The following is a 27,431-nucleotide window of genomic DNA, read 5'->3' as shown; positions in this document are numbered from 1 at the left end:
TCTAGTATAGTTTGTTTATGAAGCACAAGAAGGTAGGTGAACAAATGAGTGACATAATTACACAAAAGCATAATAGACACTCAAATCCTATTTTCTGCAGAATACCTAAATATTTTACTGAAGTAGATCTATTACCAGAAACTTCAAGATTATTTTAATTGATTATGAAATATAAATGAAATTAAATCAATCCAGAAAATGGAATTACTGTTTTTACATTTAAATGTTTAATGTGTTGTGCTGTATTTTGAACACATGCACAGATTGTACTTAGCATTAAAATTACAAATGTGAATTAAAAGAAATAAGGAAGACAGAGGAGCTTACCAGTGCTGCAAAGTATTCCACAGAGGACTCCCTTCCTTTATATGATTTAATGACCTCAGTAACTGCTGCTAATACAGCAAGCATTTCTTTATGAAGAGCAGAATCTGATCGGAAACCATTCAGGAGCCTGTATAACACATTAAATTCATTCTGTTTCACAGTTTTTACAGAACAGTTGTAAATGTACGATAAAATGTACACTCGAATTTCAGTTTTTGACCATAATAACTAAAAATCTGGACAACAGAGATAAAAGGAAGAAAAACACTTTTATAACATGGCAGTGCTGGCCAGTTCCTTATGCTTATAGGGTATTTTTTTTTTAAGTGATATGCTACAACATGTCATCGTCATTTTTTTCTTTGTGTGCACTATTCTCCAATTAAGGTCTTAGAAAATTTTCAAGTGTATCTGCACAAAAATTCAATGATGTCACATAACGCCATACTAGTCCCTGCACATATTACAAGTGAATAACACCCACTGTCAATGTGCTTGTGAGTGCAAATGTTGTAACTGTCACAAAATGCATTCATGTCATGAATTTAAAATTACACATATTTCCTTGTACCAATGCTGAGTTTCTGAAAATGGTATAAACTGAAACTGCGTAATAGTATGCAGCTGCAAGCGGTATCAAATCATTTTAAAAATTTCTCACAGCTGTGGACCCTAGTTCAATGAAGTAATGTTACAAAGAAGTAGTGATTACTGTGGCTTATCTACTGAAGTTGGGTTCTACATCAGAAAAGTGAGTGTGTGTGGGGGGGGGGGGGGGGGGGGGTGGCAAATGTATACAACAACGCTCCTTAATTATCCTGCATGTGATAAGGCAATCCAATGAACTAACTAGGTGTTACACATTTGGTACTCTTGTACTTGCAAGTGTCTACATTCACCTGTTGTAGTAGTTACGATAAGAAGGGTCAAAGGCACACTACTGGGGACGAACTGTTAAGTGTGAAGTACAATGGTGACTACTGCAGTAGCAATAGTAGCTTAATAGGAGAACAAAAAAAACTGAAAAATAAGCTCTGATCAACTAAGGTTTAAAGTGTAGCTCATCAATAGCAATTGAAGTTTTCTTTGAACAATAAAGCAAGCTCCAGATATCTACATGTTAAAATTTATCTCCACTGTAATACAATTGTCCAAATTTCAATTTCTCTCAAGTGTGATTAATCTGTCTTTGTTTAATTAATTCACCTGAAGAAATATAGCAACCACAAACTTTACATATAGCTTTATTTATGTCAAGGATATGAAATAAGATAGATTAAATTGCAGCATTGTATATGAGCATGACAGATTACCAATTATGTACTCACATGAATAGTGACCGTCAAACTCTAGCGAACTGCAGACCTGACCATCCCACTGCTGAACATGCTGCGCACTACATCACAAATGGCTTCCACAGCTGCTTCACTACACAAGCCATTTGGATAATCCTTTCCAGTACTAGTGGGAATGGTTCTCCAGCATATTCTGCACTCTCACAACCCTCCTGCCCTAAATTTCCAGTAACCTGTTTCATACTGCTCCAACTTACCTTTTCCTTTCTCTCTTCTGTCCCCACTGCTCCTTCCCCTTCAAGATTGTGTACTGCCTTCAACCATCATCCCCCTGCCCCCCTCCCCCCCCCCCCCACACCAATGAGGGCATTCTCTCCCTCTCTCTCTCTCTCTCCCCCCCTTTCCCCCTTTTCCAACTCTCTCCCTTTCTCTTTACTTTCCCCATCTCTCCCTTCATCTCCTTTCCTCCCCTAGCTTTCACCTTCTCTCTATCCCTGGCTTGGTCTACCGTCTCATCTCCTTTTGTCATGTTGTGCAGCCGCTGATTCATCTGTCGAATGACCTGCCTTATACCATAGCACTACCTCCTTCTCACCTTGTGCATTCTTCTACCTCCACCTACCCTGTCAATTGCCATCAACAGTCATTCTTGCCGCCGCCACATATGTGAGTGTGTGTACCTCTGCTACAGAAAAAGTAAGAGGTCAAAAGCTAGTGTAAATACTGTATTCTGTCAATTGTTTCTCTGCACCACAAGTGGGTCAGCTATAGGTGAGTGGTTGCCTTTCCTTTATTTTACATATAAATAGAACAGACTGCTACTCAGCACATAGAGGAAGTGCTGAGTGGCAGACAGGCACACTGAAAGAAGACTGATAAAGTCTGGGTGTTATGCTATGGTGTATAGGAGTGCTAGGGAAACAGACAGGGGGCTCATATAGGAAAGACAAACACTCACTTTTCTGAAGTTGAAATTTTGATAAGAAATTCAGTACAATCAGAGGAAACGGCATGATGAAGCACATCTGCCATCATGAACTAATTCTGTACTTAGAAAACGGTCAAATTCCCAAAGAAGTGCACTAACAGGATGTACCTTGGTGTAACAACAATGTTGGATTGCAAAGGAAGCAGGTAAGAGGGCTGTTCAAGTTTGCAAAAAGTGAAGGACAATGTGCAAAATACTGGTATTACTATTAAGTAAGTAAAACAATCATCTCGGAAGGCATTCAGTGAGGACTTGGAAGCTACAGCTACAGCTTCATAAAATCCTTACAAGAATACCTACAAATCCAGGAGGCACACTAAGGAAGGAGGATTGTGAGATACAAGGACAGCACATTAGACTCTGCATGTGCTCCTCAAGACTCGCTTCCCTCAGTGCAATCTGACAGAGGATATGCAGCAATGGGAGGCATGGAAATCTGCCAGAGAATGTGTGGACTCTGAGAAAGTCCAGTGGTCAGCGGGAAAGTTTCAACCATTGAAGACTCCAGTCCAAGATATAAATTTTCTGGCTCTAAATCATTGCTAATGTTTGGAGGACAGCGAAGATTGTTTCCATTCCAAACACAGACAGAATTCATCATACCAACGCTAAGGGTACGAAACTGATCACTCTGTCCTTCCTTTTAAAAAAACTGATTAAAGTGCATGTTAGGGAAAGGAGGTTAACTGAGGGTCTTCTACATGTAAACCAATTTGTGCATCAACCAGACAAATCATGTGAAATAGCACTTCACCAATTATTTGTTGGGGAGGTGGAAAAAGCTTTACACTTTCAGGAAACTGCTCTCTGCTTCTTCCTGGGTCTTGAGGGGGCTTTTAGCAACACAACTTTCGAATCCAAGGGTAGAGGTGCAGAAGAGCATGCCATTAAGACCACTATATATGGGTGGACTAAGACCGAGCTGAGTGAATGAATAAGAGAAGCCACCTTGAATGATATTAAAATGGCAATAAACATCACCGATGGTGTCCACAAGGTAGGGTTTTGTCCCCGCTACTTTGGAACCTACTGGTGAATGGACTCATTAAAGAGAGAAAAGCCAGAGGTTACTTTGGCAAGGAAATGCAAATGAATTTAGTCGCAGTAATACTTGGCATATTTGCCAATATGTTATAATAATGGCAAAATGTGCTCTGAACATTGTCCAAAGCTTGCGTAGGAAACAGGACCTAATGATTAGTCCCAAGAAACCAGTTGTAGTACCATTCACAAGAAAGCATATCCAAATGTACTGGAATCTTAATCTCTTCGGCAGAATTCTACCAGTAGAAGGGGTAGCAAAGTAACTAGAGGTAACCTCGGATGCGAAACTAATGTGGATCTCTCACAAGCTCCAAGGCAAAAGGTGCTCTCATGTGCACTAGAAGGGCATGTGATAAAAACTGGAGTCCAAGTCCCAGGAGCACGTACTGGATATACACCGCTGTAATGAGACCCATGACAATTTATGGAGCTACAGTAGCACAGTGGAATAAAGTAGAACAGAAGGTGGCTGGCTAAAGAGCCTTGGAAGGTGTAGAGATTAACTGCTAGCCATAACAGGTATATCAGCAGCACACCCATTGCTGAAATTGAGATTGTGCTGGGCATGCACCTTTCATATTTTTGGGCTACTATGGCAGCAGTGGAAGGGCATACAGGTTAAAAACTGGAAACTTTAGAATATCTAGACTCCCACACTAACATAATGAAAGTGATGAATATATAAATAGTTGGGGAAATACCAGCTGGCTACACAATAGCTTCCATCTACTTCAACAAACCTTTCAGCATAACAATTGGAAATAGGGAGCAGTGGAAGTATGAATCACGATTCAGTTCAGGAAACAGAGTCTGGTTTACTGACAGACTGAAAATAGGTAGAAGTGCTGGGACCAGGGTATACAGCATAAACTAGATATGCACTCTCTTTAGGAATGCTGGATATGGTATTCCACGCAGATACAGGGTGTGATTCAAAAGTTTCAAGACTTAACTCAGAACTAGAAATTTATTGGACATTTAAGTACAGCAGACTAAAATTCTTCAAAATATGATCCTTCAGCATCAACACAGTGCTGCCAGCCCATCTTCCACTGTTCGTAGCCCTTCTGGAAGGCCTCAGGCATCATGCTATCAAGGGCTCTCATCGAAGCCTGGTGGATGGCATCAATGGAGTCGAATCCCTTCCCTTTTAGGCCTGTCTTAACTCGAGGGAAGAGGAAAAAGTCACTTGGAGCCAAATCGGGGCTGTAGGGTGGCTGCAGCAGTGTTGTCACGTTGAACTTGACCAAAACTTTGGTGGTGGCATGTGAAGTGTTAGCGGGCGCGTTGTCGTGGTGGAGAATCCAATCGTCCTTGATCGCTGGGCAGACGCAGCGAGCTCGATCCCTCAAGTGGTGGAGCACTCCAGTGTAAAAGCCACCTCTGATAGTCTTTCCAAGAGCAACAAACTCCTTGTGAATCACTCCTTTACCATCAAAAGAAACAATCAGCATGCACTTCACACACACAACTTGCTCATGCGAGCTTTCTTGGGCTTCGGCGAGGAAGCAGTGTGCCACTCTGAGCTTCGACACTTCAACTTGTACTTGTACTTGTGGACCCTGGTCTCATCACCAGTAGAGCATTTCCTAGCAAACAGTCATGCGTCGTTTCTTCTGATTCATTGACAAAACTTTCGGCACCAGTTTGGCACACACTTTTCGCATCATCAAATTCTCTGTCAAAATCCTCCACACCATACTCTGACTCAGTCCTAGTTCATTGGCAATTAATCTAGTACTAACACGGTGATCATTGTTTAAAATTTCCCACCCTCTCTCCACATTTTGATCCGTTCAGTTTGATGATGGCCTCCCAGAGCAGTCATCGTCTTCAACATTCCCGCAGCCATCTTTGAAACATTTGTGCCACATGAAAACCATTGCTCGGGACATGGCTTCTTCTTTAAAGGCCTCTTGAATCATACCGAGAGTCTCCATGGCGGTTTTGTTCATTTGCACACAATACTTAATCACATAATGCTGCTCCATTTTCGCCTCGTCCACTTTTCGACCAAAGTCAATGACAGGCACTCATGCTGCAAGCGATGTGCACCCTCCAGGGTTCTGGAGGCAACTGCCGCAGCATCTGTTCATTCCCTGAGACCCCCCACTACTTCCCCCACCTAGCGGAACCAGTCCGCGCGCTCTCCCCTACTCGGAAATGAATCTGTCTTGAAACTTCTGAGTCACACCTTGTATACTCAGTATCAGAGACTGCATGGAGGAGAATTTATGTTGGTGTTAAAAGGATCAGAGCATCTGAACTCATTTAGGGAGCCAAGCAGCTCTGAAATCTCTTTCAGCCCCTGCAGAGAAGTCAAAGATCGTTGCAGAATGCCATAAATCCCTTGATAGACCAGGAGAAAGCAACAAGATATACATGCGGTGGCTCCCTGGTCATTCGGGAACTAGTGGTAATGAACAATTTGATATGCTGGTCAGGGCGGAGGCAATTCTCCACCTGTTGGGCCTGAATCTGTGTGGTCCTTGGAGACTTTGCATTCTTTTAAATCTGGCATGCTTTCTTCATTCTGTCAGCAAAAGTGTCCTGACCTGTTTTGTGTAACACAGTGATCTGTTCTGCCTCTTATCAATTCACTTTGTATAAGACTCTCAGTTGCTGTCAACACTAATTCTTTGAATTCAAGCCACATTTGGTTCACACTTATATTGCTCAACGTAGGATTAAACAGCCAACCGGTTGCACACGAACAGGAGGTACATTGGCCTTGGTTTCAACACCTACTAGGGATGTCTTCATCAGAAAAAAATATTGCTAAATCCTATAAAATAAAACAGGAAATGAGATATGATCAAAAACATATAAATTGATATAACAATTTTCATGACGCACAAAGGTTACTTATGTTAAATTACATTCTTAAAAAACAATAGTAAATTTGGAACAGCTATGCTCCTGACAAAAGTGAAATATAACATTGTAACCTTTGCCAAGTGTGTCCAGCTAGGAACATCATCAGACTGATTGGCTCAGTGGCTTACATTGCTGCCACAAAAGCAATACAAATTGCGTTGCCTATCAGGTGCAGACAGTAATGTGCCCATTTGAAACATTGTAACAGAAATACTTGAGAAAAAAAAGACAGTTAATTTAAAATCATTATATAAAGAAAGCTTAAGGTCATTTTGAAAATACACAGCAGTCAAGCAGATTAAGTATAACAGAGCCATCTTTTAGACTTTACAGACATCACTATTACATAAAGGACAGAATGACACAGAAAAAAATTTTACAAACAACTGTACAATCCAGAAAATATTTGCATGAAGGTAACTTCAGTAGCACATATCTATGAGATTAGAAGAAAACAGTGTTTTGAAATCAGAAGCAGGGAAAATACAGTAAAAGAGGAATCAAAGTCCATGAGCAGTGCATTGAAACCATTGGAAAAATTTTTGTTACGTAGTTGTTCTCTAAGAATGAAGCCATCATTCTTAGAAATATGCTTAAAAATCTCTAGCTCTTCGAGTACATTGAGCCTATGACCTTTCTTTCTCAATGCATTTCAGTTTGTGTCTGGTCATTAGCAGTGAAATTGTGTACGTTAGTGCCTCTTCTTCCCAACAAATGTTCCTTGTACCTGCCACTAAAATACCTTCCAGTTTGTCCTATTTAGTAAATGGAACACATATCCCAAGTGATTTTATACACTCCTGAATTATTTATATTGGAGTAACTGTGGACCTGAGATTGTATGTGAGATTTTTTTACAAGTTATTGTTCATGGAAAATGCAACTTTGAATCCCTATTTTTTAATCAGGAGATGATGAATTTTACAATATGTGTAGAAATAATAGAGAAAACATTTTTAAACTCGTTACATCAGGAACAGCACTGCTGCCTGAAGTGGTCCCTTTAGTGTCAGTTTTGACTTTGAAGATCTTCAACTAATGTGGGATCATAGCCATTATTAACTGCAATAGTTTTTATCATGTTCACCTCTTCATTAAGCTTGTCAGGTGAAAAAAGCAGAGAGACAGCATGATGAAAGGCTGAATGGAAAAATGTTTTCTTATGGGAATGAGTATCCACCGAACTAGCAGGCACAATTTGATTTATATTAGTGGCTTTTCAAAAAATACTGAATATAAGTCTGTCGTCGTCAATAGCAATACTGAGGTCCAAGTAATTAAGCCGACAGTCATTATTTTCTAACTCACAAGTGAAGCTAGTTTTTTCATAATAGTTCGACCTCTGTATTGCTATTGACGATGACAGATATGTGCTGCTGAAATTACCTCCATGAAAATATTTTCTGGATTGTACAGTGGTTTGTAAAAAAAATTTCTACTAGTTCTCTTCTTTAAATAAAAGTAGTTTCTGTAAAGACTAAAAGATGGCGCTATTATAGTTAATCTGCTTGACTACTGTGTATTTTCAAAAAGATATTAAGTTCTCTTTGTATATTGTTTTTAAAATTGTCTTTTTTCCCAAGTATTTCTGATATAATGTTTCAAATGGGCACATGTTACTGTCCACACCAAGTAGGCAGCACAACTCTTATTGCTTTCATGGCAGCAATGTAAGCCACTGGTCTGATCAGTCTGATGATGTTCCCAGCTGAACACATGTGGCAAAGTCTACAATGTTATAGTTCACTTTTGAAAGGAGTGTAGCTGTTCCAAATTGACTACTGCTTTTTAGCAATGTAATTTTTGGTAAGTAACCTTTGTGCATGATAAAAATTGTCATCTTGATTAATGTGTTTTTGATCATACCTCATTTCCTATGTATTATTTTATAGGATTTAGCAACATTTATTCTGAAAAAGACACCCCTAGTAGGTGTTGAAACCTAGGTCAATGTACCTACCATTTATGAGCAACCGGTTGTCTGTTTAATCCTATGTTGAAACCAGTATACAGTTGCTGAATAACAGCCATGGTTAGCTTAAAGGAGGGGAAAGGGACCAAACTATGAGGTCATTAAATGGTGAGTCACTTGTGTGGAAAAATGTTGTCGCACCATCCCAATCCATAGAACACTTGTATGATTAATCATAATGAAAGGGCAAGTCATTACACACTAAAATGTAAATGGCTACATGCAGACCATTCACAATGGTAGCTTTTGTATACAGATGTGAATTAATAATTCTTTTCCAAAACCTTTAACATATTACAGCAATAGAAATTCATCAATGGGATGCAAGGAGCTTTCAAGGAGAAACTTCTAACTTTTTCAGCTTTTTCCCAAATTAAGTTTGCTGTCTATCATACTTTTTATATCAATAGCTACATGATCAAAAATTTTGGTGGTGGCACCTTGTACCCTTTTTTGTGCTGATGTCAGCCTTAATAGTGAAAGCCATTCTATCTTCTAGTATTGTAGTTATGTATATCATCATTCCTTCTGAACCTGCAATGGGTTATTTAAAGTACTCCACGAGGGAATATATAGGCTGCACAGCAGTAGTCAGTATTATAACTCCTTAAACAGGTATGTACTTGATTATATTGGGTGAGTGTAACATACTGCTCATCCAACATGTTTTTGAGCAATGAAAAGTTTCTTTCTCAAAAATGAGTTACCTCAGAACATAATTCAGTGTGATACTATTGAGTGAAAATATTCTACCTTATCAGTTTTTTTCTCCATAAGATTTGCAATGATCTGAAGAGGAAATGTGGCTTAAGCAAGTTCTTTTGAGTGTCTTTTTCCAATTTACATTATCATCAATATGGTTACCTAAAAATTTTGAAATTTTCACACTAGTTATTATTTCCCCATGTTAATACACTTACCACTGATGTATCTCTATTGATGTGCAGAACTGAATATTTCATGTGTTTTTTAAATTGGATTGATTACAATACCAGTGTGCTCTGCAAACAGAACCAATTCTGCATATTAGATGTAAGGTTGTTTATATATACGAGAAACAATAGTGGAACTAAGATTGAGCCTTTTGAAACTTCCTACATGATTACTGCCAAGTCAGAAGACTCTCCCCTGCTTACATTGTTTGAACTGTTAGGTTAGATATGACATATATTTGTTAGCTATAACATCAATTCTGTAAAATTTCAGTTTATCTAGGAGGATATTGTAACCAACACAGTTAAGTGCCTTTAGGTAGGTCACATAACACACTTTTATGAAATTCAAATTATGATTTACTAAGGATATTAATGTTTCTCGGGTAGGATACTATACTAGAGTACATCACCTTCTCAAAAATTTTGGAAAATGTGAGTAGTGAAATGTGTCAGTAGCTGCTGTTCTCTTTCACATCACCTCCCTTAGGTAGGGGCTTATCAATAACATATTTCAATCTTGCTGAAAAATGCCCTGAATTAGTGACGCATAACATATTTCAGCAAAGACAATACATACATTATTGTATGAGAACAGCTCTTTAGTACTCTGTTGAAGACACCATCAAATTCACATGAGCTTTCATGTTTGAATGAGAATATATAATTTTATTAATTTCAGAAGTATCTGAAATGTCTTATAACTGTATTTTATGAGGGCTCATTTTCCAGCATACTGCTTTGATTTTCCTATTGAAACGATTGTTTCTACATTTTCTACTACATTTAAGAAATGATTACCAAACATACTTGCTGGCCTGTCCATTTAAATGAACAGTAACATTACCCTGCTCTGTGACCTGTTGTCCTGTCTCTGACTTCACTATGTTTTATGTATTTTGTCAGCCGTATTTCTTTCTGAGATAATGTGACATTCCTTGATTTTTGTTACTTCTCTTTAAAATCTTTGCAATGTGCAACTACTGCATGATGGCATTAAATCTAATACATCCTATGTAAAATTCATATCATCATTTGAAAACAGCTTTTCTCATAAAAATAATCAAAAAGACAAAGTGTCATGCAAAACAGACTCCTAGAGGGACTGAAGAATCTCCTGGAAAGATTTCCACTGAAGGAAATCTATACTGGGAGGCACTATCTTGCAGCTAATTATGCAATTATTATCATCAGAGAGAGCATTTTTTGCTGGCTAGGAGCCTGTACAGTTATTTTCTTGCTTCATGGTTCACCAAAGAAAACATTATCAGAGCACCACTGCCTTTATTCATCAGTGTTGGAAATTTAATTAACGAAGTCAAACCATAGGAGAAAAAACAACATTTCCAGGCAATTTTTCCTACTAGAACCTTTAGAAAATCTACATTAAAATCAATGGACTATAAACAGCTTGTTGTTTGGCAGAGTGTAGTAATGAATTCATATGCTTCATAAACAGTTTGAAAGTTCCCAGTGGGAATACATACACAGTTAGAACTTAAAGTGAACCATTTCTCAGTATTCCAACAACGGAAACTCCAGGTGGGATTATTAACAATATAGGAAAAGACAGAATGCTATGTACTGTAAAGAAGTCAAGTTGCAGACAGGCAGGATTAAAAGACATGCACATTGAGCTTTAGGCCACAGTTTTAGTCAGTAAGAGAGAGAGAGAGAGAGAGAGAGAGAGAGAGAGAGAGAGACATGCACACAAGGCAAGCACACCTCATGCACACACTACTGCCAACTCCAGCATCTCGGGACGGAGACAGTGGAGTTGGCAGTCGTGCGTGCATTAAGTGTGCTTGCCTTGTGTGTGTGTGTGTGTGTGTGTGTGTGTGTGTTTTTACTGATGAAGGTTGTGGCTGAAAGCAATATGTGAGTGTCTTTTACCCATGCCTGCCTGCAACTTGACGTGTCTTCTTTATGGTAAGTAGCAATCTGTCTCTTCCTACATTGTTGATATTTCTCAGTATTAATTCACAAGCACAAGTTCTTTGTGCCCATTTCTACAAAATGTAATTGTTTCAATGTTTCTGAACTCACAAAAATGGTTCAAATGGCTCTGAGCACTATGGGACTTAACATCTGAGGTCATCAGTCCCCTAGAACTTAGAATTACTTAAACCTAACTAAACCAAGGACATCACACACATCCATGCATGAGGCAGGATTCGAACCTGCGACGGTAGCGGTCACGCGGTTCCAGACTGAAGCGCCTAGAACCGCTCGGCCACTCTGGCCGGCTCTGAACTCACATTCTGCACCCATATTAGTTCTACATGAAGAAGACTAGAAAGTATAATCCTTCATATTTAACATCTCTAACCTTGCAGTTATATGATGTTCAGATAGGCAGAGGATGTCTTTCTTTTCACAGCTCTCTAAATCTTCCAGACAATTTATCTATGTAAGTAAATGCTTTGGAATAATTTCTGAACATGCAAACAAGTTTCATTCAGTGCCTGCTATGGCTTTATTAACAGTGTTAAACATCATACTATACTACTGAATGATATTCTTCTTAGTCTACACAGCAAACATTAACCCACAAGTTCTTCACATGCTGAGGCACACACACGTATATCTTGTCTTGAAAACCTGAATAATGCAACATATTTATCTGAATTTAATATTTAACCTTGTATGAAACGCATATTGTACTCAATGAAAGAACACCCTTACCGACTAAATGACATATTACTGCAACTACTCCAGTCACTTGCAAAGGTCTGAAATGTCTTGAACGTTCCTCCAATTGTTCCTTCCTCAAAATCTCCAGCCACCGAAGATTCGGTATCCATTTTTGTTGTGAATGCATCATGCTTCTTAAGTGCCTCAGTTGTCAATCCACTCTGTCCTGAAAATCAAATATAACAACATCGATTCAATGTTTGTGTAACTTAAATGTCAGAAATAATGTCTTTTCAGATAAGGCTGCATACACCAAGAAAACCTAACTTCACTACAGAAAGCATTATACACATCTGACATTTTACTTCTGGTTTTATCTGTCCACAAAACAATGGAAGAAGAAAGGAGAGATGAAATTTATTCTGAGCCCAGACATATGAGAAAGATTTTAGTCAGAATGGAAGGGGTGTGAAGATTGTAGAACTACATTAATGGGTGGGGAATACCATATTTATATCAGAGGTGGTACACATTTTAGATATAGAGATGATCTAATAATAATTAGTGAAGGTAAAAATTTTAAATTGGCAGCTGTAGAACTAACAATACTAGACATCCAAGAAAATCATTCCGTGTGTGTACCATTCATCTAGGAAGTGGTGAGCACTTTCTTTAACAAATTAAAAGAAGCCTTGGAAAGAGACTCAGCCCTGTGAGGTAATGGGCGAGTTGTGGCACCCTGGAAATAATCTAAGTTCGGAGTTGGCGTGGCTGCATGGGCTGCTTGGTAAGCCGGGGCCCGGCAGCAGCCACATGGTGCCAAACGTTAGCTGAACAACAGGAGTAGCCCCAGTGTGTGGTCAAGTGAGCAGTGGCTGGAAATTCCTTGGTGACACTGCGTCAAATAAAGAGACTTGTATGCCGGGAAAGCCAAAGATGGCGGACTTTGTGAAACCTTAATGGCAGACATTTCGGAGTTCGTATGGAAATTAATAGTAGCCAGATGAATCATGATATCTCAAAAATAAACATTTACATTACTATTATTTGCACAACGATTCTGATGGTGTAATCAGATTTTCAATATCTTTATTAGTTTAAAGTTTAGTATCTGACTGTAAATTATACAAGTAACACCCAGCAACAAATTTCCAAAATCCAAACGGTTCATCCGATTTCATCGATCGACATGTCTTTCGAAAGCTATTAGTGTAAACCTAAATTGGTATAAATTACAGGCATGTAACTTCAATAGTACATGAGTTACTGAAGGTCAAAGTGGCCGATTACTATCGATCGCATCAGGCCGTAAGTACTACACAGTTACACGAGAAAACGGTAGCAGCATGCTTATAAATACATTTATTCATCTATGCCTCTGTTTATACCCGATATATGCTGTTAATGAAGAAATTGGTAAATTATTTACTGTGTTTTAGAAAGCACAGACACATTAGGCTACTGACCTACTTTCGCTTGCTATTCCTTTGATATATGCATATCTAATTTATTTATGTATTTAATAATGTGTGTTAGAACGTGTTTATGGTCCAGCTGTAGGAATATTTATTTAATTTCAAGTCATTTAAATGTAAATCCAGTATTTCTAAAGCGTTTTATGTTTGTGAGTGTGCACTGGCTTGAAGACATGGAGGGAGCGCTCTAGCCAAACACAGCACTCGTGAATGGGGAGACTCGATGGAAGTGGGAGAATAGACGGGACAGGACAGAGGTAGTGCTAGATGTGATGGTGCAATGGATGGATGGTCACGAGAGAGACTAGTAGAGTGTGGAGTTTTGCGCGTGGTCGTGGAAGATAGAAATATTTCGGAGTGACAACCTGTGCTCTTGCGTGATTTCCATGGCTTCTGCAGTGAAGACGTAGTATGCATTCAGAAGTGAATATCTCATGAGCTATGTTGCTGTTCATAACTAATTACGTGAAGTAGGAATCTACTGCTTCCCCATTATTCCACTTATATTTTATTTAGTTGCTAGACCATCAACACCAGTAAGTGTTTTGCAGAAATATACCGCATTCTCCGAAGTACTTCTACTATAGTACTCATCATTTAAAGTCGTTACGACAGTACCTGCAGATTTTATTTAATTGCAATTTTTCATTTATAAATTTATATGTTACATTCATAATTCACAATTGCCGAGCGAAAGAAACCTTCGACCATTCAATTCATGTGTATATTCGTATTGTATACTGTAGACTCTGCAGTATTTGGCTTGTAAAGCGGCAACTATATATCCCAGCCCCTAGACAATGAAACCAGCCAAAACTTTTAATATTTCAATTTTGAGTCAGAGGGTACGTAATTGAGGGCACACCACAACACATTTCACTTTATTAGAAAGCCCGCAGCCCCCAAAAATAACATACTGGTAACATATGGAAACATGAATAATAACATAGGTGTTGAGGGTGAAATTAGTAATAGCTCCCAAACATTTTGAGCTGTTTTGGGGTGGCATAAATGGCTAACACTGCTACAAGTTTATCAAAAAGTACAACTTCAGATTTAGACCATGTACTTACAGATATTGACAGGAAAAACAGTAAACTATTTATAATAGCCCTTGACATTTCAGATCATTACTGCCAGATAGTGAAGCTAAAGACAGGCTTGGCAAAACCAGCAAAATTATAGGCCTTCAAAAGAATCTTCTCAGAATGTAAGCTACATGGTTTTTAATGGGCACTGGCAAACCAAACCAGAGATATATCATTATCATCAATTTTCTGCTATATTAGCAGGTCCTTTGCCTCTCCATTTTCTGCAATCCATTGCTTCCTTCTATTTGTTGTTGTGGTCTTCAGTACTGAGACTGGTTTGATGCAGCTCTCCATGCTACTCTATCCTGTGCAAGCTGCTTCATCTCCCAGTACGTACTGCAGCCTACATCCTTCTGAATCTGCTTAGTGTATTCATCTCTTGGTCTTTCTCTATGATTTTTACCCTCCACGCTGCCCTCCAATACTAAACTGGTGATCCCTTGATGCCTCAGAACATGTCCTACCAACCGATCCCTTCTTCTAGTCCAGTTGTGCCACAAACTCCTCTTCTCCCCAATCCTATTCAATACCCCCTCATTAGTTATGTGATCTACCCATCTAATCTTCAGCGTTCTTCTGTAGCACCACATTTCAAAAGCTTCTATTCTCTTCGTGTCCAAACTATTTATCATCCATGCTTCACTTCCATACATGGCCACAATCCATACAAATACTTTCAGAAATGACTTCCTGACACTTAAATCTACACTCAATGTTAACAAATTTCTCTTCTTCAGAAATGCTTTCCTTGCCATTGCCAGTCTACATTTTATATCCTCTCTACTTCGACCATCATCATTTATTTTGCTCCCCAAATAGCAAAACTCCTTTACCACTTTAAGTGTCTCATTTCCTAATCTAATTCCCTCAGCATCACCCGAGTTAACTCTACTACATTCCATTATCCTCGTTTTGCTTTTGTTGATGTTCATCTTATATCCCCCTTTCAAGACATCATCCATTCAATTGCTCTTCCAAGTCCTATGCTTCCTTCTTAAGGCTGCAGTATGTTGTTCCATCCATCACGTCATCCAGTATCTGAAATCTGTTCATTCCTAGCTTCCTTTTCCTGTCTACATAACCTTCTAAAACTGTTTTTATCAGTCCGTCATTCTTTTTTAATATATGCCTGATCCAATTTCTTTTTCTTCTTTTTATTACATCTAGTGACTGTCTTGTCTCTTCCACTCTTCTCAGTACCTCTTCATTTTTTACTCTGTCCATGCAACTTATTCTTTCCATCCTCCGCCATGTCCACATTTCAAAAGCCTCCATCCAGCCTTTCCTGTCTTTCATCCTCAAGGTCCATGTTTCAGCATTATACAGAAGAACCCTCCATACAAGACATTTTATGAGTCTTTTCCTGAATTCCCTGTCCTGAATGCTGCAGAAAATGCTCATTTTCTTATAGAATACCTCTTTTGCCATTGCTATCCTTGTTTTAATTTCTGTGTTGCAATTCCAGGTGGTGTCTATCCTGATACTTGCTGGCAGATTAAAACTGTGTGCCGGATCGAGACTCTAACTCGGGACCTTTGCCTTTCGCGGGCAAGTGCTCTACTATCTGAGCTACCGAAGCACGACTCGTGCCCCGTCCTCAGAACACAACTTCTGTCAGTACCTCATCTCCTACCTCCCGGGCAGCTCAGATGGTAGTGCACTGCTCTTACGGGCTTCCAGAAGGTGCCACTAACTGAGCCTAAGGGAGTCATACCAAACCCCACACAATTTTCACATTTCACTGATTACAACTCAGGGAATCCACAGACTGGCTAAGTGTCATTTTCAAACCCCTTTTTTCTGCATACAGTAACTGACATTTAATATTACTGTTTTGATAGTTCTAATGACACTCTTTTGTCCCTGGCTCTGCTAATTTTATCCACTGTAGTAAAATAATGTAAAGGTCTGTAAATTTCTCACTAAAATGCACTAGGATATGATGAGACATATTACCACCTAGTAGATGAAATAATGGTGCCAAATGGATTGTAACTTTTAACTGCTTACAAGTTCCCTGCTTGTTAATAATGTCTACTTGGAAAGTGCACTATTTAAAAGTTTGATTTTGTTTCTTGAGTTGCATTTCAACATGTGCATCAGATAGAAATGGCAAAAACACCTACGGTATTTAGAGACATAACTGATATAGTAAAAAATCTGATAGGAATCTCCAGAGGATGACAATTTGACCCTCTTAATAACAGATTTGCAGCCTTCATGTATCTGGCTGGAAATGAGATGAGTAGGATTTATAATTTCATCCCCATCGACGCGCAAGTCGCCGAAGTGGCGTCAAATCGAAAGACTTGCACCAGGCGAACGGCCTACCCGACGGGAGGCCCTAGTCACATGACATTTCATTTCATTTCATACAAAAGACGTAAATCTGAATGTGATAAAATGTGTGAAATCACTTCTGACTAACTGCAATCCATCAGCAACCTAAATTTGTGCCAAATAAATCAGTCATACACAGAGAGTACAAAAGAATGTTAATAGGTACATACATAAGAATAATATGTTTTTAAATACGTTAATGTCAACATAACAAACACATTTCCGTGAAGAGACCATAATAAAGACCGCCACTTTCTGATAAGTGTAAGGCATCTGACTTCATGCCACCCTGCAATGCTTGCACTTGTTATCAACTTTACCCAAACAACAGTTTTGTGCACCATAGCAGTAAATAGCCATTTTGAATCTACATCTACATCAAACTCCGCAAGCCATTTAATGCTGTGTGGCAGAGGGCACTTTCGGTACCACTATCTGATCCCTCCAACCCTGTTCCACTCACAGATAGTGCGTGGGAAGAATGATTGTCGGTAAACCTCTGTATTGACTAATTACCTTCTATAGTCAATACACGAGATGTACGTGGGGAGAAGAAATATGTTGTCCAGCTCCCCCTGAGAAGTGCTGTCCCAAAATTTCAATACTAAATCTCTCCATGATGCACAATGCCTCTCTTGTACCATCTGCCATAGGAGTTTGTTTAGCATCTCTGTAACGCTCTCTTGCCAGCTAAACGATCCCGTAACAAAATATGCCGCTCTTCGTTGAATCTTCTCTATCTCCTCTATCAGTCATACCTGACAGGGATCCCAGATAGATGAACAACACTCATGAATAGGGCAAAAAAGTGCCAGATGAATTACATTCCTTAAGATTCTTCCGATGAGTCTGGGTCTGGTGTCTGCTTTTCCCACTATCTGTTTTATATGGTCATTCCACTTAAGGGTGCTCTGGACAGTTACACCTAGATATTTTACAGCAGACGCTGTCTCCAGCTGTTTGCCATCAATAGTGTAGCTGTAGAGTAGTGGATTTCTTTTCCTATGTATGTGCAATATGTTACATTTATTTAAATTCAGGGCCAACTGCAGAGACTGCACCATTCATCAATTCCCTGCAGGTCATTCTGCCAATTCTTACTATCTTCCAGTGTTGCTACTTTGGTACAGACAACTACATCCAATGTTTTCTATTAGATCATTTATATATATTGTTTGCTCCGATACTCCGTAAGCTCGTATTGTTTTCATTAAACAGCAATGTGGGACGGTGTCAAATACCTAACTGAAATTAAAGAGCACAGCATCAACCTGAGCGCCATTGTCCAGTGGCCTGTGGATCTCATGCAGGAACAGAGCGAGCTGAGTTTCGCAGGATCTCTGTTTGCGGAATCCATGTTGATTTGTATAAAGGAGATGTTCATTTTCCAAAAACATCATAATTCTTGAGCATAAAACATGTTCCATAATTCTACAATAGACTGACATCAACAATATAGGTCTATAATTGTGTGGATCTGTCTTATGGCCTTCCAGTCATTAAGTACCTTTCATTGTTCAGGTGATCTATGATAAATAACTCCTAAAAGGGGAGCAAGTTCTTTCACATAATCTTTATAGAATCTTACAGGTACCCTTTCCACAGCTAAGTGATTGTAGTGGCTTTTCAATTCTGTGATCGGTTATCTCAATATCTGCCATTTCGATGTTCGTACGATGACTGAAAGGAGGGACAGTGTTACGATCTTCCACAGTGAAACAACTTCGGAAGACCGAATTCAGTATTTTCACCTTATCTCCATTATCTTCCATTTCTGTGCCAGTGTGGTCACTGAGAGAATGAACACATGATTTTGCCCCACTTACTGATTTCACACATGACAAAAATTTCTTAGGGTTTTTATTCAGGTCAGCTGACGACATCTTACTTTCAAAATCACTGAACACATTCCTCATTGCTCTCCTTATGCTCATTTTTTCTTTGTGCAGCTTTTGTTTGTCAGATAGGTTTTTACTTCTCTTGAATCTGAGATGAAATGTTCTTTGTTTATGTAGTGCTTTTCTAACAGGGCTATTAAACCATGGTGGATCTTTCCCATTTCTTAAAACCTTACTCTGAATGTACTTGTCAAGCACATTGAACAATGTCTTTGAATTTTTTCCAGTTGTCTTCCACATCTTCATTCTCATCACTGAGTATTTGATGCTGATTGCTGAGATATTCTGAAATTTGTATCCTGTCACCCTTGCTAAACAAGTATATTTTCCTACCTTTCTTAACATTCCTTGTAGGACCCGCCGTCATAGATGCCGACACAGTCTTATGATCTCTGACATGTTGACTGATTCGATACGTTCAGGTCCATTTGTGCCAGGAGGTCTAAGACATTACCCTCTCGAGTTGGTTCTCTAACTATCTGCTCAAAGTAATTTTCGGACAAGACATCCAGAACAATGTCACATGATTCCCTGTCTGTGGCATCAGTAACACTCCCAATCTATACCTGGCAAGTTGAAGTCACCCCCTATCACAACAGCATGATTAGGAAATTACTAATAATATTCTGCAAGTTCCATCTGAAGCATTCTACAACTACAGATCCTGACCCATGTGGTCTATAAAAGCATCCGATCAACATTTTTGACCGTTCTTTGATACTCAATTTCACCCAGATTCATTCACATTTGAAATCTGTGATAACCTCGCTAGATTTTATCGAATTTTTTACTGCAATAAACACACCACCAGCATTGGTGGCTAACCAATCTTTATGATAAACATTCCAATCTGAACTTAGGATTTCGTTGTCATCAACGTAGGGGTTTCAACCAGCTTTCTGTTTCCAATACTATCTGTGCATTATAACGTTCAGTAAGCGATACTAATTCTGGGACCTTTCCTTGGATGCTCCTGCAGTTTACTAAAATCATATTAATCTTTTATATCTCTGATCTGCGAGGACCAAGATTCTTTGAGGTCCCTGTGGCTGATTTAATAGGCCAATCTTCTTTGGTTCCAAGGGAGGAGTTCTCTAACCTAAAAAAGCCCAATGTACACAACACACGTAATCTGCAACCCTAATAGCTGTTCCCTGCGTGTAGTCCAAGCTTTACCTATTAAGGGAAACCCTACAATTCTGCATCTGATAGCGGCGATAGTGAAATTCACACCCAATACTGTCACAGAGTTGTCTGAGCCTCTGGTTTAGATCTTCCACTCTGTTCCAAACCAGAGGACCGCAATGAACCCAGGGTATGATGCTACAAATAGATAGCTTAGCCTGCACACTGCATGCATTGCTAGTTGCCTTCACCAAATCATCCAGCTGCTGAAAGGAGCCAAGGATGGCCTCGGGTCAATCCATACCAAGTGGTCCAAGAAAAAAATAATTGCTTGCTTGACCATCTCAGAAAATTTTTATATTTGCTAGATGAATTCCCCAATGTTTTGCAGTCACAAAAATATTTTTTAAAAAATTACTGTTTATTATTTTGAAATAGTGGTCATATTTGTTCCAGGCGCATGCGTTTTTTCATATTTGCAAGCATCTACAGTTTTCCAATTATTCAGTAGTGGTTTGTCCTAAGCCTTAGTTCAACACACTCTGGGCTACATTTTAACATCATTATCACTTAGCTGAATGTATTTTTAATATATTTTAATAGTTCAAAATCATCAGCCACTAATTAAAAAAAACTAATTTTTTGAACAGTAGTTTTCTGAAGAAAGATTAATTTCTCAGCTTTAATATTTTTTCTGCTATTACACTGTATAGTATAGTTACTTTTTATGGAGTGTCAATGGTGAGCAGCTTATACTTAAAAAATACACTAGCTATTTTAAAAAAATGGATTTTTTTGAATTTTTCCATTTTGTGGCCTGCAATATCTTTGTTGGGGGACCAGACAAAAATCTGAAAATTTCACAGTTAATAGACCTTTATGATATCAAACTTCAGTAGAAATTTCAACTTTGAGATTAAATTGGAAGTTATGGAAAAAACACAAACACGAGTCAAAAATACGGTTTTTAACTTATGTGATATCTAGGCTTATGGAATAAAATATATCAGTTACAATATATAATTTAATCATATTTATGATTACTTACTTTTTTACTGAAAATAAGCCTACTAATTACAGTATATTGTTCTCTTGTTATATGTTTTTAGTACATCACTTATTGAACATTTGAGAAATTTGTTCACTCGGTCTGGGTGTTAGATTACAAGTTTGCCCAGTCACAGTGGTAAATTCCATGGGAGACAGCTTCCTTAGTACATTTTTAAGTGGCATCCAGACTTGATCCTTCTCAAATATTTTAAAGACGTCTTTGGTCCTGGAGGGTGATAAAATACAACATGTACATCTTGGTTTTGATAGTTAATATTATCAACTTCGCTTATCCACAATTGTTCATCATAAACACAAGCCATTATGTCTTTATTTTGAAGAACCAGTTGTACTAGTTTTCCACACTGATGAAGTTCATTATCAGCAGGCGAAGTTGATGTGGTCTTAGATTTCAGTGAGTTGTGTGATTGGGGTACAAAACAATGAAAAGATCAAGTGTTGTACCTTTCCTTCAAGACACTGTCATAGACTTCTTATATTTCCTCACACTGTACAAAAAACATAGGTAATTCCTTTGACATGTTTTTTACAGAATTCAAAAATTTCTTGAGGTGTTACAATATGAGTGTCATCGGTCCGCTGCAGACTTGCTTTTGTGACAGCTCACTTTGTTGTTTTCCCGACACCATCACAAGCATTCTCCCCATGGCATGAAGCGAAAAAGTGCCATTCTACATCAAACCCAAAATCTTCTTTATGAAAGGAGATGTTAACAATTTTTTTTGTTTTGTTTTTATGTTGACTTGCTGCCTCATCTGAAAATTAAGTCAGTTTTTTTTTTAATGGAAGGGTGATCCTGTTAAATGTAGTTTGTTAATTTTAGTTGAAAAACGTGCACTGCTGTAGTGTTGTGTTCAAGGTAGTCACTTATGACACAAAGCTGTGGCTAATTAGTTTATCTTCCTCTTTAATAGAATACAAATGGATGAACTGTGGCCTGTTTGTTTACCCAGTGGTGCCCTTGTACTTCATCTTGAACAACAAAGGAATAATTTTCCGAAAAGTCAGCAAGAACTAAGCATTCATCAGCTGCCAAGGTTTGCTTTTTGTCTTTCAAAAATTTATTTTGAGCTTTTACAATAAAATGATGCATTTTCAGATTTTCAAGGTTAGCCAACAACACTTCAAAAACCTCTTCTCATGATTTAATGACTGTCACCATTTCATTTCTGTATTGTGTCACCCATTGTCTGTGCAAGACTGACCAAAAAGGTAATGAAATTTTTTTAAGTAGCCTATTTCATTTCATGGTACTTGCATGTTGATTTGACCTCTGGACCAACTCGTAAGTAAAACAACACTTTTTATTCTGCACTGTAAACTTTAATGTCTTCTGGATACACTCCATACACACTTTTATGACATGCTTCATTAATAATAACACCAAAATAACACTGAGACACCATTTTTCAAGAACTTCTAGCTAAATAAGTGTGAGCAGACAATTGTTGGTGTAAGGTAGAAGACAACAATCAGATTTGTATAGGCTTGCAAATGCAATTGTTAGCCTGCTGAAACAATTGCCACAGCATTGTTTCGACAAATAATCATTAGCTAGTGTAATGCGGTGTGTTACATTATGCAACTGGTATACTTTATTTGATTAGCCTACCAGATATCACAGATGTTAAAAAACGTATTTTTGACTCCTGTTTGTAATCTTTTTTCCATAACTTCCAATTGAATCTCGAAGTTGAAATTTATACTGAAGTTTGATATCATAAAGGTCTATTAACAGTGAAATTTTCAGGTTTTCATCTGGTCCCCCAACAAAGATATTGCAGGCCACAAAATGGAAAAATTAAAAAAAATCATTTTTTAAAATAGTGTATTCTTAAAGTGTAAGCTACTCACCATTGACACTCTATAAAAAGTAACTATACTATACAGTGTAATAGCAGTAAAAATATTAAAGCTGAGAAAGTGATCTTTCTTCGAAAAACTACTGTTAAAAATTGAGTTTTTTTAATTTGTGGCTGATAACTTTGAACTATTAAAAATACATTCAGCTAAGTCATAATGATGTCAATTTGTAGCCCAGAGTGAGTGAACTAAATGCATTTTATCTGAAAGGCTTAGGAAATCCCTACTGAATAATTGTAAAAAATGTAGATGCTTGCAAATACGAAAAAACGCATGCGGCCTGGAACAAATATGGCCGTCATTTTAAAATAATAAACAATAAATTTTCTTAAAAAATATTTTATGACTACTAAACATTGGGGAATTCATCCAGCAAATATAATTTTTTTCTGAAATGGTCAAGCAACCAGTGCTGGACTACTTGGTATGGACTGACCCCCTCAGAACACAAGCCATATTCATGCCGACATGTGCCACTACATGCAGCCGGTTGATCAATAGCTGCCGGCAGGGCCTCCTTCACATCACGGATGAGAACTCCCAGCAAATATACCGAATTCACACTGGAACTCTTTCCATCCTTGTTTGCTATCTCTCTGAGGGGCTCTGTCACCCACCTAACACTGGAGCTCCCAATGACTAGCATATCCACCCTCTGTACTTGTCCAGACTGTGCAGGAAAATCAACCATTGGCCCAACAGGAGAGGCATCTCGTGCTGGCTCAGAGTTTATCATCAACACTGGGTAGCACCTTGTACCTGCTGCTAAGATGTAGGGAGCCAGTCGCATGGCCTGCTACCCCTTTTGACTTCCGCCCAGTGACATGCGAACCCACCACTGTCTGCCTCCCACTCTGGAGTGAGGACGGACTGGTCAGATGTTGTGTATCAGAAGCCGCGACAACATCCAGGTCACCAAGGGATTCCAGTGGCACCAAAGGTGTTGCAGGTCTTGTCACTGGCATCCCAACGTCACCGCAACTTTGAGCATTAGCTAGAAGCATGTTGACGGTAGCCAACACAGCTTCCAACTGTTTACGGAGAGCAGCCAACTCTCCTTGTATCCACCCACAACAAGTACAGTCCCTAGCCTTAACGTACTGTGTACAAAATAGATATAAGGTTTCAAATGGCGCTACCGAGTTTGAAAATATACCAAAGGAGAATAAAGTAACACTAAAACTTGATGTGCAGATTTCTCACTGTACTCTGAGACCACAAGCTATTAAACAGAAATAAATTTCTCTACTGAAGTTGATGTATTTACAGATACCTGTTATTAGAAATCCTGTTTGCTGAAAAGTTACTGCACAAGACAAATATTCGAACTAGAATGCACTGATCTAAACTGTGTGCTGTCTACCAGCACAAAATTAATATTTAGTGGCATGACGGAGTTTCTGATGACAGTAAAATTTACACTAGGAAGCCGCCCTACACAAGGATACTCACAAGACTTATGTAACAACAAAAACAAAGATTAATTTTCTAACCACTAGTCTACACAGTAAAGTACACATGGCGGTTAACTTTTTTGCAGAAGAATGTGATAAAAAACCAAAGACTAAATTAATTTACAGTTTATCAGACAAGGGCTGCTTTTGCTCTGCTACGCATCCTCTCGGTTCAGCGGCTGCCGCTACAACCTAATTTTTATTAATGTCTGGTTGTAGCGACTGATAATATTATTTACAAAAATGACCAAAGAGGCTGTACCCGGTCATTCTAGCAAACTGTGTCAACTTCTGTAACACATTAACCTATTACATGTTTGTTTCATTGATAAGCTATAATCTGGCTTCCCAGGGAAAAGGAGCCACTCACAAGCTTCCACTCCCAGCATCCTCTGCTCCAATGTCAAGTTAAAATGTGTGATCCGTAGGAATCGCTGCTTAAATGGACAACACAACTTGTATTAATCACATACGGTTTAGATTCATGTGACATATTGCATCTATTTTTCTATAAACAATGTTGGCTGAAACAATGTCCTTCAAATTTGTACCACATCTTGTACCATTATCTGTCGGGCAATGAAGGAGGTACACATAATTAACTTTACTATTACAAATCATTGTTCAAATCCAACATACGAAGAGTCACAACATTGCTAATGGCAGTTGCTATTTGATAAATGTAATTAATTTAACTACACAGACACTGGAAAAGCTGATGTGAGGCAAGTCATGCAAGTCTTCTAACATTCGACAGGGAGTATCTCAGGAAACAGCTTATCCAAACCCACAACTGCACGGGTGTTAATGTCAAGGCAAGATGTCACTGAAGATGCACAGTAGCATCAGAGTAAAGAATATTTAGTGCATAGTGAAACAAGTTTTTCTGCCAATTCTAAATCAGGGAATATACTGTCTGAAATGTTTTCCTGAGCTGAACTGCTATAGAAAAATTATTTGAACATGTCTATCTCATACTCAGTAAGTAAATTTAGTGCAAGAAATGCCACATTCAGCTACTGAATGTAGTGCCAAATTAAGCTCTGTTTACAGTAAGAAATTTAAAGGTTTTAGTAAAATATTTAATACATGTTGATCACGTATGCAGTAGTATTCCGTATGGCACTGCAGCGAAATCGTACTTATCGCTTGTTGTCAACCTGCAAACGTCAACATTGAAGCTGAATACAACATCCACAGCTTTAAGTTCAGATCTACGTTGTACTACAACAAAAGTAGCATACAGTAAAGAGACACAAAATAAACTGCTGCCAGTAGCAGTAAAGCAAGTACTTTTACCTCCATCTCTTACTTGAACGTGTATTTCGCGCATAAATCCTTCTCTAAATAAATACTCTTCAAATATAAATATTTTTAAAATGCATCTGACGGGAATATGGTAACGTGGGCGACACAAACTTAATTTAAAGATTATACATACCCAAATTTTCCTGAAAGAACCTAGATTTGGCAATATCTCTATGTTTCTGAATTTCCGGGTTTGAACTGGAACTATGACCTTTTTTCCATCTCTTGCCTTTTCCTTTTACACGATGTCGAAACGATCCCATGACGATCTCACTAACCACGCTGTTTTTAGTTGCAATTGTAAACAACACAACACATGGGCTCCTCCGAGTTTCGCCAAAGACCATACGCCTGGACATGCATCCAAAGTCTATCACATCACCACCTACGATCCCACACGCATTAGAAACTAGCGCCGGCATACCTCTACACCGCTCGTACATTGAAAATACCGCACAGACTTATGCCAGCTAGTATGACTACCAAAAATGTTAAAATACCGTTCAGTTTACTGATATCATGTAGCTTCTCTCACCATAATTAACCATCCATACAGACATATCCCGTAAATGGCCATAATATAGCTGTGTAAATATTTAATTTTTTTTTAAATATATATTTTGTGTTTGTTCAGTTGATTCTTCCCAACTAATACTGTTTATCGTGAATATCTTCTATACAATAGGCAAATAACTACGCAACCATACTAAACTCCTTTTAACGAATTAACCATCACCTGAGACCTTTAGCAATTTCTGCTAAATGAAATTTAGCTATCTTTTGTCCATCAAAAGTCAGATACACTTTTTTTAATTCTTAACAAATACACCACTTTAGACAACTTTGTTCAAGCACACTTAATGTGTGGATTCAAGACATTTTACTATCAATGCCAATACCTAAAAACTTAACATTACCTAAACCGGCTTCTACTGACAAATCTCATAAACCAAATAAAATTTGTTGGGTTTTACTTTCATTGAGCTGGAAATCCATTGGCTCGAAACCAGAATACCACCTGTGATATGGTGTCTTTAGTCATAGTTTGAAGGTATCAAAGTTTAAAATGACAAAAAGTGATATCAAAAATGTAGAGAATGTAGTGGGTAGTTATATAAAACGACAAATGATTTATTATTAGAATAAACAACGAAGGTCCCAAAATCGAACCAACTCCGCTCTTAATTTCAGCTATCTGCAATCTCTCCTTCCCAATACATACAATTTGTTTATGGTCATTAAGTGATTGAAAAATGTTAGCTACTTTGTTGTTAATAGTTATATAATAAACGAATTTGTGGAGAAGAGAATCATGCTCTACACAGTCGAAAGCCTTGCTAAGATCCCACAAAGTAGCGTGAGCAAAGTTTTTCTATCCTTAAGCAATAAACGCTTTTTTTAATCAAGCAGTCAATAGCATTAACAGTAGATTTGCTCTTCCTAAAGCAGAATTGTGCAACAGAAAAATGTTGTTATATTCCACATAATCATATAACTGGTATTAGATGATGGATTCTAAAACATTAGATAAAACTTGTGTCAGAGATAGTGGGCAATAACTTGAGGGGCAATTTCACTGTCTCTACTTACAAACGGGCACAATTCTCGACAATTTTAACACCTGTGGAAATACACCTTCATTAAACACTTATTTATACGATAAATGAGAGGAAATATTAAAAACCAACTATTTTTTAACATATTACTGAAATGATCGTATATGTCTACATCGTCAGA

General features: G+C 38.2%; 1 protein-coding gene across 1 annotated transcript in view; it reads right to left on the bottom strand.

Annotated features, from left to right (window-relative positions):
• LOC124605409 (RRP12-like protein) overlaps positions 1-26,030 on the bottom strand; it is a 135,678-nt gene extending 109,648 nt beyond the window's left edge. Inside the window, exons 1-3 of the mRNA XM_047137060.1 lie at positions 25,828-26,030; positions 12,121-12,295; positions 328-454 (exon numbers count right to left, since the gene is read on the bottom strand). Coding sequence (XP_046993016.1) covers positions 328-454; positions 12,121-12,295; positions 25,828-25,957 — 432 coding nt within the window. The 5' untranslated portion in view covers positions 25,958-26,030. The remainder of the gene's footprint in view (positions 1-327; positions 455-12,120; positions 12,296-25,827) is intronic.
• Positions 26,031-27,431: the final 1,401 nt, after the last annotated feature.

Source organism: Schistocerca americana, chromosome 3, assembly GCF_021461395.2.
Source record: "Schistocerca americana isolate TAMUIC-IGC-003095 chromosome 3, iqSchAmer2.1, whole genome shotgun sequence".
In the NCBI taxonomy this organism is placed as follows: Eukaryota; Metazoa; Arthropoda; class Insecta; order Orthoptera; family Acrididae; genus Schistocerca; species Schistocerca americana.
This window is presented reverse-complemented; position numbering and strand designations above follow the sequence as displayed.